This window comes from Nicotiana tabacum, chromosome 4 (assembly GCF_000715075.1).
Source record: "Nicotiana tabacum cultivar K326 chromosome 4, ASM71507v2, whole genome shotgun sequence".
NCBI lineage: Eukaryota > Viridiplantae > Streptophyta > Magnoliopsida > Solanales > Solanaceae > Nicotiana > Nicotiana tabacum.
In genome coordinates this window covers 36023570-36036480 of record NC_134083.1, presented here as the reverse complement: position 1 = coordinate 36036480, position 12911 = coordinate 36023570, and the positions used below count along the sequence as shown (strand labels likewise).

Sequence of the window (12911 nt, the reverse complement as noted above, 5' to 3'; positions counted from 1 at the left end):
GAAAGCATATGTTAACTGTTTTTTGACATTAGAGATCTACTTTGAGCACGTACTTGTTACTCTAGTTATGTATGAGGTTAATCAATAGCATACAAGTTGGGGTTCTATGGTGTATGGTATTCCTAGATGATATTTCGTTAATTGATGGAATTGGTGAGAAAATAAACTAAAGTGCAGAACTCTTGATATTAAGGGTTTTAGGACATGTCAAAGTGAGATGGAATATATACACTGCAGGTTCATCCAACATAAGAAAAATGATGTCGAGGTGACATTAGACGACTAAGATATTTAGGCTCGGTCTTTTAAGAAAATAATTATGGATGAAGACTAAGTTTCATGGAAGTGTCGGGATACCTACCAGATTGAGGCAAATTCTTGTAAAACAATTATGAGACCGGAAACGCTATATGAGAGTGAATGTTCGTCCTATAAGTATTCATAACGAGTGTGACAAAAATGTAGATGTTAAAATGAAATTGTGGTCGTATAATATTAGATAAGACTACAAAATTTAACGCGCGACAGAAGGTGCACGCAGATTCATAGATCTGATACCATGATGGCTAAAGGTGTCTAGAAAAAAGGATGAGGTTGATAGAAATTCATGTAGAGAAGTATCTCAAATGATTTACAATTTCTTAGACCTTATGTGGACTTAGCGAAAAATAAAACACATTAGGGGTGAATTATCAGTATTGTTCGATACCAGCTATTTGGATTAGGGTTAGTCGTCATTGGGACACATTAACTAGATCTGGCTGTTTACAGGAGTCTCATAAGTTTGGTTGGAGACTATTCAGTAATGTAGGGATTGGTGTGAGATTTAGAGAATCCATAGTTTTAGAGAATTCCTATACTGAGTAATGTAACGAAAGAGGCTCAAATGGAGTCCAATAAATACACAGATTCATGTAATCAACTCCAACTATTTCTGAGTGAGACATAGTTGTTGTATCCTCTCTCAGTGTATCCCACTTAAATCTTTTCCGTATCATCCACGATATGTTTGTTTGTAGCTAGAGAAACATCATTGAGGTTAAACAAGAACAAATTTGCTTACTTTTTGGGCAAGCTTACCTAAGTATATGTGCATGTTTGGAGGGGCTTTCGAGGAAATCCCTTAACTTCCTCCCACAATCTCTTTTGACATGTAGGAATATCTAAATCGGAGATAGTAAATGGACGAGAAACTTTATATGACCTTAGAGCCATGACTTTGAATAGTGTTAAAAATGGACTTTGAGGTTAACTCAACTCCAAAAGTTAGCTAATGAGGTGTGTATTGCAGAACGCTATATATGGAGGTAACAGTCTATTCCCTCAACCAATGTGTGACATTCTAACTCTTCGCATTGGGCATGGACATTTAGAGTGTGAACTATAGAATGTGGGGTCCAACATTGCATAAATCAAGAATAGGGATGGGTCTGGTTTTGATACCATGTGAGAAGTTGAACCTTGGGCTTAAATTAACTCCAAAAGCCAGAGCATAAAGGTTAGGATTGCCAAGGATCATAGACATCAGGTCATTCCCTCAGGCCTCAACCAATGCGTAAATTCTAACAAATAGTACAAGCATTTGAAACTCGTTTGGGAATGCAGAATGCATGATATAAAATGAGATATAAAGATTTATGTGAAGCTGCATACAATTGGTTTGTAATTCTTAGTTTCAAGTTAGTCATGCCGATAGATTTGCTTTTAATTCCATAGGCGTAACTCTGTTCTTTTTCTTTCTTTTATTTTTGGGGGGAGGTGTTGGTTAGTCATGCTGGCTTTAGTTATTATGTTCAGTGAAGCTCAAACACCATATTTAAAAACGGGTCAAATATGGATAAGAACCATATTATCCACTTAGAAATTGGATAACCAATGGGTTTAACTTTTACATTTGTAAAGCCTCAAGTTGGGGGTTCCTCTAGTTTGGGAGACTAAGAGTTCTTCCAAAAAGTGATCATATTCAAGAAGCCATGGACAATATGGATATCCATATTATCCGCCGGTTAACCTGTTTTTTATCCATATTAAATATAGGTCGGGTCGGATAATTTATCCGTTTTTGCATTACCCGTTTTACCCATCCATATCCGACCCGACCCGTCCGATTGCCACCCCTAGGTGGCTGTATGAGTTGAACAGTAGAAGGACATGGCATAAACGTGTGGGGCATCTTTTATTATAATTTAAAATTGAAGCTCAAAAGTGCATCAATTAGCACATTGAAACTGGAACACCATATCTAGTTGGGAGTTTTGTATATGACTTATTTCAATAATGTTTACATTTTGTGTAGGAAAGTAACAAGCGGAAGGCCTTCCAGGAAGTCTGTGATAACTTCAGGTATTACTCACCTTCCATAAGACCTTGTGCTCAAGTTGTTTGAGCTATCTAATTGTCTTCGCTGCAGGCCTGTCATGCATCACTTTTTCTTGGAGAGATTTTTTCATCCAGCTGACTGGTTTCAAAAGAGGCTTGCTTATACCAGAAGCGTGGCCGCAAGTTCAATGGTACTACTTCCAGTGATTTAGCAACTTTCTGAAACAGTACTCTCTTCAAATATTTCCTAGTAAACCAGAAAAGAAATTGTGTAATTATAAACAGAAATTAGAGAACTGTGTTTGAGCTTAAGTTCTTGCTAGATATTTAATGTCAAGATCTTGATTTATCTAATAGTTTTGAATGCTCATACTTCTTTTACATTCAGGTCGGATATATTGTTGGACTAGGAGATCGGCATTCCACGAATATCCTTGTAGATCAAGCCACTGCAGAAGTTGTTCACATAGATCTTGGGGTTGCATTTGAGCAGGGCCTTATGCTGAAAACTCCCGAAAGGGTTTGTTTATTTCAATACTTCTGTTCTGTTAGATTAGTTATATTAAAGTTGGTCATATTCACAAAGAAAAGTTAATCAGATGTGTAAATATGTATTAGTGGCCCACAGTGGATGGATTTGTTATATACGCTATATAGGGTATCTACAAAAGAACTTAGGTTGAAGTCACTTGTCTTCTTGTATTCCTAATCTTTTCACTCATACTCTCACATATCCATATGTCACTCTTTTGTTTTATAAGATCATGTCATTGTTTAAATTTTCTCAGCCTGTATCTCAATGGTCATCCATAATGATCTATTGCAGGTACCCTTCAGGCTGAGTAGGGACATTATTGATGGCATGGGCGTAACTGGGGTGGAAGGGGTTTTTAGAAGATGCTGTGAGGAAACCCTGTCTGTTATGCGGACAAACAAAGAAGCACTGCTTACCATTATCGAGGTACCGCATTTCAGATGCCTATTCCTACCACATTAAGAGTTTAAACTGTGTCCGTCAGTCATACTTACGGACCTTCACTGCAGGTCTTTATCCATGATCCTTTATACAAGTGGGCTTTATCCCCTCTAAAGGCTTTGCAACGTCAGAAGGTATATCAATGATCTTGGCGTTTATCCTTTTCTGAAGTCCACTTGCAATGTTAGTGTCATATTCATTAAGAAAACTGAAAGTCAAAAGTTCATTTAAGATACAACGTAAAAGTGGTAAAAAACATTACTGATGAAATGTCATTCTCTGTGATTCTTGAATGATGGGATTTATCAATTCAGGAGTCTTGCTTAGAATGGATATCAATAATTTGACATGGTGCACTTGCAATGGATAAATGTCTAAATGTCAGCTGCCAAGTCAAGAGGATAAAGGGAAAAGAATATATGAGTGAAAAATATCCCTTATGAACTCATTCTTATATGTAGTTCTTGATAGCAAAAATATTAGAGTATGGAAAAACTTGAAGGAATATTCTGGGTTCAAGTCTCACAGCGGATTAGTAAAAGCAATTGTTGTTTACGGAGATAAAATATTTACCGGACATCAGGATGGTAAAATTCGGGTTTGGAAATTTTTGGGTAAAAAAAGAAAAGCCTTTAAACGAGTTGGTAGTTTACCTACCATTAGAGATTATTTAATAAGTTCCATTAATCCCAAGGCGTATCTTGAAGTTAGAAGAAATCGTAATGTTCCGTGGATTAAGCATTTTGATGCTGTTTCTAGTATGAGTTTGGATAAAGAAAGAGGGTTGCTTTATTCTGGATCTTGGGATATGAGGTTTTAAAGTGAAAAAAGAGGGTTGCTTTATTCTGGATCTTGGGATATGAGGTTTTAAAGTGAAAATTGTTTTTACATGGATCTTCTTGTTCTTTTCCCAGAAGCTGAATTTATCATTCTTATATGTAATTCTTGCACTAGAGAAAACCCGTGTACTAAATATGTATATTCAGTGCTTTTGCGGTAGTTTAAACTGAATAATTAATAATTGAAATATTCGATGCATGGCTATTCACGGATGTAACTTTTATCTAGTATTTAACTGAATAAGAACATTAAAGAATAATACTTATAACTTAACAAAGTCAATTTTAACAAAAGCCATGTTTTTATACTCTCTTATGAACATACTGAAAAGTGAAAAAGATGAATCTTTCGTTCTGAGTCACTTACTCATCAATAATTTGACATGGTGCACTTGCAATGGGTAAATGTCTAAATGTTAGCTGCCAAGTCAAGAGGATAAAGGGAAAAGAATATGAGTGAAAAATATCCCCTATGAACTCATGATTTCTATTAGTCTCTTGAGCTGCATTAAAGTTGAGTATTTATCCTCACAAGAAGCAAGAAAATAAGAGAAATAGTAATGAACAATAATACAAGTGGGCTTTATCATTTCTCTGATGTGCTTGCACATTCTGAGGATAAATATTGAACATTTGTTCTGCTCATGGAAAGTGTAGTGTCTACTGAATTTACCTTTACTCCTCAAATTATTTTCTTTTTATTTTGTGTTGCCAAGAGCTTACTTTAAAATACTTAGGTCTCATAATATATGTTTGTAGGAAAAAGAGGAGGAGAATTGTGGGACATTTTCAGCTCGAGTGTTCTCAATTTACCGATCTGCGCATTCTAAAATAGGAAAGAATCAAAATTTGTAGCATTGGATCTTCCTAATTGATATATATAATATTTTTAAAGTGCTAATTTATATATTTGCAGATATACTTAACATAGGTTATTAATTATTACATATGAAAGCACGCTTTTGGCTAACTTGTACGAAAACCCTGATTCTGGTTTTGTTTTGTGACCTAGACTGTCATTCCACTTCTATTAACGTGACATTTGTAGGCATATTATCCACAATGCATTATGCACCTGACTGTATGTCTGAAGGAGCAACCAGAAAAGTATTGTTGTGTGGGTTGTCTTGGACATTACAGCTGGTGAGACATGCATATGCATTTTGAACCTGACTTTTGTATATTAAAAAAGTGTCTACATTATCTAAAGTAGTTTTTCTGCTTGTGAAGTTCAATGAGATGGGATAAATCCAACTCTTTTCTTTTTTCCTCGAATAAGTAGACAAAATCCAACTTTCTTAATGCCCAAATTTAACGTTAGTCCTTGATAGCACTCCTAATTTGAAAATTTTGGTTTCGAACAGACTTGTCAGAAAGTATGTGGCACGCGGAGGCGTAAAACTAATTGAACGGCTGAGTATGAGCAAGTCAAGACCTCATACTGCTCTGTTCCAAAGTACACTCAGTTTTGTAGGAGCCCATTAGTTTATAGGTGGTGAAACTAGTTTTAGCTAGAAGCAAGTTCTTGTCTTACTATCGTAAAGCACATAGACTTACTACCCAAGTCCCCATTAGAATAGCCTGTACTCATGTTTTTACAATTCAAATAAAATACGTGTATATATGAACTGGTTGATATCTGAAAAAGGTATAATAATGTTCATCTTCGCATTTACAAAGGCTTATTGAACTATTTCTGCTTGTTAGGAAAGTGAAGATGATCTGGAAACCAGTTTGGAAGACTCTCAACAAGATGACTATGAGGGGAACAAGGATGCTGCTAGAGCCTTGATGCGCGTTAAACAAAAGTTAGATGGATATGAAGAAGGTGAAATGAGAAGTGTTCATGGGCAGGTAACCGGAATAAGGCATCAATTCACGCAGGTAATCTGTTAACCGGAATAAGGCATCAATTCGCACACACTATACACTAATAAATTATTAATCTGATTATTAATTTTAATCCCTGCTAGCCCAGTGATATGTCTTATTGCTCTTTGTTTAATTAAACTTGAGAGCATCATTCTTTACCTTCTACACAAATAATACACACTACTATATGAATGCTCTTTTCAGAAATTGTGCTTTCAGGTTCAGGCAACTCTAATTATCTTTATTTGCTTTCTCTCTTGACTGAAATTGATCAGCAAATTCTTTCCAATTGGCTGATAGGGTACTGTGATTATAAGACGCATACTTTCCTTTGACTCAAACTTGAATTTCCTATTGGTACCTCAATCTATGTTGCATAAAAGAAAGGAAAGAGGTGATAAGTGTCCCCCTTTTTGCAGGTTCAACAACTCATACACGACGCCATTGATCCTGATCGTTTGTGTCATATGTTTCCTGGATGGGGAGCTTGGCTATGATAGCTTTCAAACTAGTGTCAGCGCTGATTAAATCTTTTGGGTTTCTTCCTTTTCTTTTTCATTTTTCCCTCCTTAGTGTAATCTTGTACGTGATCTTAGGTTATGGGTGTCGCTGTAATGAACTGATGTCATGTAAATATGTCAGCAACGCCGTCATTTATTCTAATCTGTATGGGTTTCAACTTCATGTTTGATTCTCCCGGTGCATCTACAACTTAAGCTCTCACAATCTCACTTTCAAATAATACGACAAAAATGGAATTAGAACTCTTTTTCTCGAGCTTGAAGCCTTGAACTTTAAGCTCAAATCAAATTTATACCCCTATACGGCGCGTTCTTCTTTTTTCTTTTTCTCTCTATTTGTCCTCCCATAGACATGAAATGAAATTACCTGTGACAAAATAGTAGAAGAAATGAAAAGGAAAAGCTCACCTCGAATGAGCTCTAATGGAGGATGAAGGACCTAGGCAGAGTCTTTTGGAACCTTCTCTTTCATTAGAAATGAACAGAGCTAAAGTGTACAAGATACAAAATGTAAAAGTTGCTTAGTACAAAAAAATATCTACGCCTATTTATACTGGTACGGTTGTGTATAGCTATACCAACTACACTATAACTACTTGTACAAAATAAATACACACGTGCAATACCCTCCCCCCCCCCCCAGTTGGGAGGAACTCACAGCCAACTTGCTAAGTAAATTGCAATGTTTGATCTCTATAAGAGGCTTGATGAATATATCTGCCAGCTGCTCATGTGTGGAAATGTGATGTAATAAGATGAATCCCTCGTGTAGTTGATTCCTCACAAAGTGGCAGTCCACTTCTATGTGTTTTGTACGTTCATAAAAAACAGGATTCTTAGCTATGTGGAGAGCTGCTTGGCTATCACAGAAAACTGGAACAAGTAATGTTAAGGGAATTGTCAATTCTTCAAGCAGCCTAAGTAACCACACTAATTCTCCCATAACTTGTCTAGCTGCTCTGTATTCTGCTTCTGTTGAGGATAATGAAATGGTGTGTTGTTTCTTAGATTTTCAGCTAATAGAGCTGTCACCTAGCAACACAACATATCCACTAACTGATTTCCTTGACTCAGGCAGGCGGCCCAGTCTGAGTCACTGAAGGCTCGAACCCTGTAGTCTTTGATGTGGATAGAAAAATCCCTAAGCTTGGATCACCTTTAAGGTACCTAAGTACATGGTATGCAGCTTTCAGGTGTGGCTCCCTAGGACTCAGCATGTATTGACTCAAATGTTGCACACTATAAGATATGTCAAGCCTTGTATTAGTTAAGAAATTCAGCTTTCCTACTAGTTTCCTGTAGTGAGAAGGATCAGGCATTAGAGACCCCCCATATGCACTTAGCTAAGTTGAAGGATCAAGTGGAGAAGTTATAGCAGAGTACTTGGTGCAGTCAAACTCTGTCAATAGATCCATTGTGGATTTTCTTTGAGATTACCCCATCATCCTTATACAAAATTTCCAACCCCAGGAAATAATGTAGCCTTCCCATGTCCTTTATTTTGAAGGTCTCATGTAAGAAAGCCTTCAGTGCTTCTATTTCCTGTAAATCAGTCCTTATTATTAGGACATCATCTACATAAACAGCCACAAACACCAATGAAGTTCCATGCTTCTTGTAGAACAATGAATAGTCGAGTAGGGAGTGTGTGTATCCTCTGGAATAGAGTGCTGCAATCAACTTCTCATACCATTGCTTGCTTGCTTGCTTGTTTCAGACCATATAAGGACTTATTCAATTTGCACACTAAGCCTGGCCTTTCCACAACATGACCTGGAGGTACTTCCATATATACTTCCTCATGGAGGTCCCCATGGAGGAATGCATTGTTGACATCTAGTTGGGAGATCTCTCATCCTTTCTTCACTGTTATCCCAATTAGAGCTCTAACAGTTGTCATCTTTACTACTGATGAAAAAGTTTCTGTATAGTCTACCTCTGCCTGCTGAGTGTATCCCTTTACTACTAGCCTTGCTTTAAATCTTTCTATGCTCCCATCTGCCTTGTACTGCACCTTATATATCCATTTACAACCTATTATTCTTTTTCCAGCTGGAAGTGGCACTAAACTCCAAGTATGGTTGGCATAAAGTGCTTCAAATTCCTGATTCATAGTTGTCTGCCATACAAGATCAGCAGCTGCCTCTTCATATGAACTGGGCTCAGTCCCATGTGAAATGTTTTTGATCAATTGCTGACTAGCAGAACTCAAAGCATTGAGTGAAACACATTGGGCATTGGGTATAGATACATTAAAAGAAAGTGAGGTAATGCTTTGGTTGCTGCTGGAAGGAGAGTTAAGGTGGCTTGTCTGTAACGTGGGGAGTGAGTAATTATAATCTTTTAAATAGGTATGGACTTTGAGAGTTCTGGAGGGTGTTCCTGATGTTTCATTAGGTTGTTGAATCACTAAGTTGGGAGTATTGTTGATAGATGTCTCATGCTGATTGTTCTCAAACAGGGTAGAATATTCTTCAAAGTTTGAAGTTGTATGAGAATTGGATTCACTCAGCCCTAGTGATAAGGAGTCAGGTGACATAGCTGGGAGATATGGACCAAGTGAACTAGGAAGAGATACTGACTCATGAGGGGGAAACAGGTCTTGTGCCAAGTCTGAATTTATTTGTGGAAATGAGAGAAAGACTCTATTGGAATCAGAATGCAAAGCAAAAGAAAATACACTTTCATGGAATACAACATCTCTTGATACATGAATTCTCTTTGTGACTAGATTGAGTACCTTGTAACCCTTTGTCCCAAAGGGGTATCCCACAAAAACATGAAGTAAGGATCTTGTTTCAAACTTATCTTTGTGAGTTTTGAGGGTTGTAGGAAAACAAAGGCATCCAAAACTTTTAAGGTGAGAATAGTTGGGTTTTCTTTTGTAAAGTAACTCCAATGGGCATTTGTTTTTTTAGGGTAGTAGAAGGGAGTCTGTTAATCAAATAGGTTAAGGTGAGAATGCATTCTCCCTAGTATTGCATGGGGAGTTTAGACTGATACAACAGTGCCCTGGCTGTTTCTAAAAGATACTTGTGTTTTCTTTCTACTATGCCATACTGTTGGAGCGTATAGGGACATGTTTTCTGATGTATAATGCCCTAGGACTGCAAGAAGGAAGCAGTCTCAGAGTTTATGAACTCAAGACCATTGTCAGTTCTAATGGTCTTAATGGAGCAATTGAATTGATTCTTTACCATGGCAGTGAAAGCCTTGACTTCCTGCAGAGCATTACTTTTGCATCTAAGCAGGTGTGTCCAAGTACACCTACTGTAGTTATCTACTAGGGTGATGAAGTACTTATGCCTATCATGTGTTGGGACATGATAGGGCCCCCATAAACTAACATGTAGGATTTCAAATATTTTGGTTGTGACTGTAGTTCTTTCTGGAAAGGGCAATCTGTTTTGTCTAGCCATTGGGCATATAGGACAAATGAAAGGTTGTTTGGGTGAAAAATGAACAGGTATGGACTCAATTCCTCTCATTTTGGCAAAGGCTACATGTCCCAATCTATTGTGCCACAAGAGATCAATCATATCTTTATCAAACATAGATGCATTGTATGTAGAATTGGCATTTCCTTTACATTGCACATGAGAATTTGTGACAACTTTATTGCATTCATGAGAAGAAGTGTGTGAACTAGGTACAACATGTGAAACAGAGTGTGAGACAACATTATTACTACTAGTTAGGCTAGATGGAACATGTGAAACAGATTTAGTGATTGCATCACCTTTATTAGATGAACTAGATGAATTGGCATTAACCAAGGAATTAGACTTGCAGGAATATGAGGTGTAAAGGTACAGACCATCTTTACTTTTACCAATTGCCAGAGGCCTCTTCAGTGAAGGGTCCTGCAAAATGATACAAGCAAATTTGGAAAATATGACAAAGCAATCAAGTTGAACTGTTAAGCAATGCACAGAAATTAGGTTGAATTTGAAACTAGGGACAAAAAGGACTCTTTTTAGGGTGAACCTAGGACTCATGACTACATCTCCTATCAATGTCACATTCACCTTATAACTATTAGGCAGTGTAACTAAGAAAGGGTATACTAAAGTTTTCACATTGGTCAAACATGGATTTGTTATAGGTCATGTGATTTAATGCCCCAGAATCAAGTATCCAGGAATCAGCAATTGATCTAAAACACTCATATGAGTTAGCACCAGAATCAAATGAAGTTGAGCAAGCTGAAATACCTGCAAAGTTCACAGCTCCTGCTTTCAGTTCATTTCCTCCATTTCCAGCATGAAAATTCTCCAGGATGCTCAGTAGTTGATTATATTGTTCCTTTGTAAGGTTTTGCATGGTTCGATCATGTTCCTGTACTTGGCCATTGCCTCCATATTCACCTTCAATGCCATTCTCACTTTGACTTCCATATACATTTCCAACAATTCTCTTTCCTTTGTTGAACCTTGAATCTTGTGGATAACCATGTAATTTGTAGCATCTTTCCTTAGTGTGACCTGGTTTCTTACAATAGTCACAAAAAAACCTGGGTCTGCTCCCAAAATATCCTCCCCTGTAGTTATTGTTCCCAGTTCTGTTTCCTTGTTGATTGTAGTTTGTATATCCAGCATTGTCTGAGTATTTGATTGTTGATTATAACTTGTTCTGAAAGAATTTCCTCCTGACCTATTTGCACTCAGGGCAGTAGATTCAATCACAAACTGATCATTTGGTTTGACCTCTCTTTATTTCTCCTTTTAGATAAGGATTGAAAAAGCCTGTGTGAGTGAAGGCAACAGATTCATCATCAGAATACTTCCCCTTACCACAGTATAAACTTCGTTTAGCTCCATTAAGAACTGAATCAACCTTCTGTCCTGCTCAACCTTCTGCATATTTGCCTTAGCACCACATGTACAGTTGCATTTGCACTGAGCATGTGCATTCAACATGTTCAGCTCTTCCTAGAGCTTCTTCATCTTAGTGTAATACCCCAGTGATGTCTAGGGTTCCTTGACTCAAATCATTTATCTCTTTCTGCAATTGATACAGCTTCGCTCCGTTTGTCTGGTCATATCTATCCTCTAGTTCCTGCCAAAGTTTCTGAGCATCATTAACATATTGCAGATTATCCGTTAAATCCTTTGAGATAGAATTCAGAATCCACGACGTGACCATATTGTCACATTGTTCCCATTGATCATAACTAGGGTCCTTGGAATCCGGTTTCCTGCATTTTCCGTTTATGAATCTCACCTTGTTTTTCACTGAGAGAGCTCTGAGAACTCCTCTTCTCCATGACCTATATCCCGATCCGTCGAAAGGTACCAGTACAAGCATAGAACCCACACTTTCAGATGGATGCATGAAGAGTGGATTTGTCAAATCTAGAAGTGGATTTATGGAATCCGTCGTGTTTTCATCAATAGCCATACTTATCGAGGATCGAATTGAAAATTGGGAAAATTTCGCTACTCGCACAGAAAACTATCGTAGAGATATAATCGAATGGAGAATCGACTGATTGATCTTAGGACTGAGAGCCTAGCTCTGATACCATGACAAAATAGTAGAAGAAATAAAGAGGAAAAGCTCACCTCAAATGAGCTCTAATGGAGGATGAAGAAGGACCTAGGCAGGGAGTCTTCTGGACCCTTCTCTTTCATTAGAAATTAACAGAGCTAAAGTATACAAGATACAAAATGTAAAAGTTGCTTAGTACAAAAAAATATCTACGCCTATTTATACTGTGTACAACTGTACCAACTACACTACAACTAATTTGTACAAAGAATAAATACACACGTGTTATCAATATAATATTTTGTTTTGTTTTTCTTCTTGTAGATATACAAGTTCAACAGGGATTATCTATGTATTTACACCTGTCTACAACACGATATAGTATAGAATTTTCTCGAGACAAATAAAAGCCAAAGAATCCTCGTAAAAAAATTACTAACGAATTAGTACTGAACAACAGCAGAGCTACTATCACGCAAGATGCCACTAAGCGATTCGGAGTATCAAAATAAATACTCCATCCGTTTCAATTTAGACGAGGTAGTTTGACTCGGCACGGAGTTTTAAGAAAAAAAAAAGAAGACTTTTGAAACTTGTGGTCTTAAAAGCTTAAGGGGTAAAAGCTTTGTAGGGTGATGATATTTGTATGGTTATAAAAACTTCTCATAAAGGGTAAAATAGGTGAAATGAAAAATTTAAAGTTGAATTATTTCCAAATTTAGAAATGTGCCATTTATTTTGAAATAGACTAAAAAGGAAAGTATCTCATCTAATTTGAAATAGAGGGAGTAATTAAAACTCCATCCGTTTCAATTTATGTGAACTTATATTTTTTTTAGTCCGTGTAAAAAAAATGACTTTTTTCCTATTTGGAAATATTTTACCTTTATGTAA

The 12911-nt window shown here is 36.9% G+C and overlaps 2 protein-coding genes across 6 annotated transcripts in view; one reads left to right on the top strand and one right to left on the bottom strand.

Annotated features, from left to right (window-relative positions):
- LOC107828155 (serine/threonine-protein kinase ATM) overlaps positions 1–6690 on the top strand; it is a 75385-nt gene extending 68695 nt beyond the window's left edge. For all 5 annotated transcript variants that reach the window (XM_075251683.1, XM_075251684.1, XM_075251681.1 and 2 more), the window contains 7 exons: positions 2297–2343; positions 2411–2510; positions 2708–2839; positions 3146–3280; positions 3364–3429; positions 5842–5988; positions 6426–6690. In XM_075251683.1, the coding sequence (XP_075107784.1) occupies positions 2297–2343; positions 2411–2510; positions 2708–2839; positions 3146–3280; positions 3364–3429; positions 5842–5988; positions 6426–6503 (705 nt within the window). In that variant the 3' untranslated portion in view covers positions 6504–6690. The remainder of the gene's footprint in view (positions 1–2296; positions 2344–2410; positions 2511–2707; positions 2840–3145; positions 3281–3363; positions 3430–5841; positions 5989–6425) is intronic.
- Positions 6691–8379: 1689 nt separating this feature from the next.
- LOC107828156 (uncharacterized) lies at positions 8380–11927 on the bottom strand. Its single transcript, XM_075250762.1, has 6 exons — positions 11487–11927; positions 11311–11425; positions 10650–11128; positions 9875–10390; positions 9676–9748; positions 8380–9140 (listed from the first exon to the last, which is right to left on the bottom strand). Exons 1-6 carry the CDS (start codon positions 11925–11927, stop codon positions 8380–8382), a joined length of 2385 nt encoding a protein of 794 aa, XP_075106863.1.
- Positions 11928–12911: the final 984 nt, after the last annotated feature.

Coding starts and splice junctions, on each gene's coding strand:
- LOC107828156 (XM_075250762.1), bottom strand. CDS start 11,927: ATGGCTATTGATGAAAACACGACGGATTCCATAAATCCACTTCTAGAT. Junction 9,749..9,874: donor AAATATTTGAAATCCTACAT/GTTAGTTTATGG, acceptor AATGCTCTGCAG/GAAGTCAAGGCTTTCACTGC. Junction 9,141..9,675: donor GACCATTAGAACTGACAATG/GTCTTGAGTTCA, acceptor AAATAAATTCAG/ACTTGGCACAAGACCTGTTT.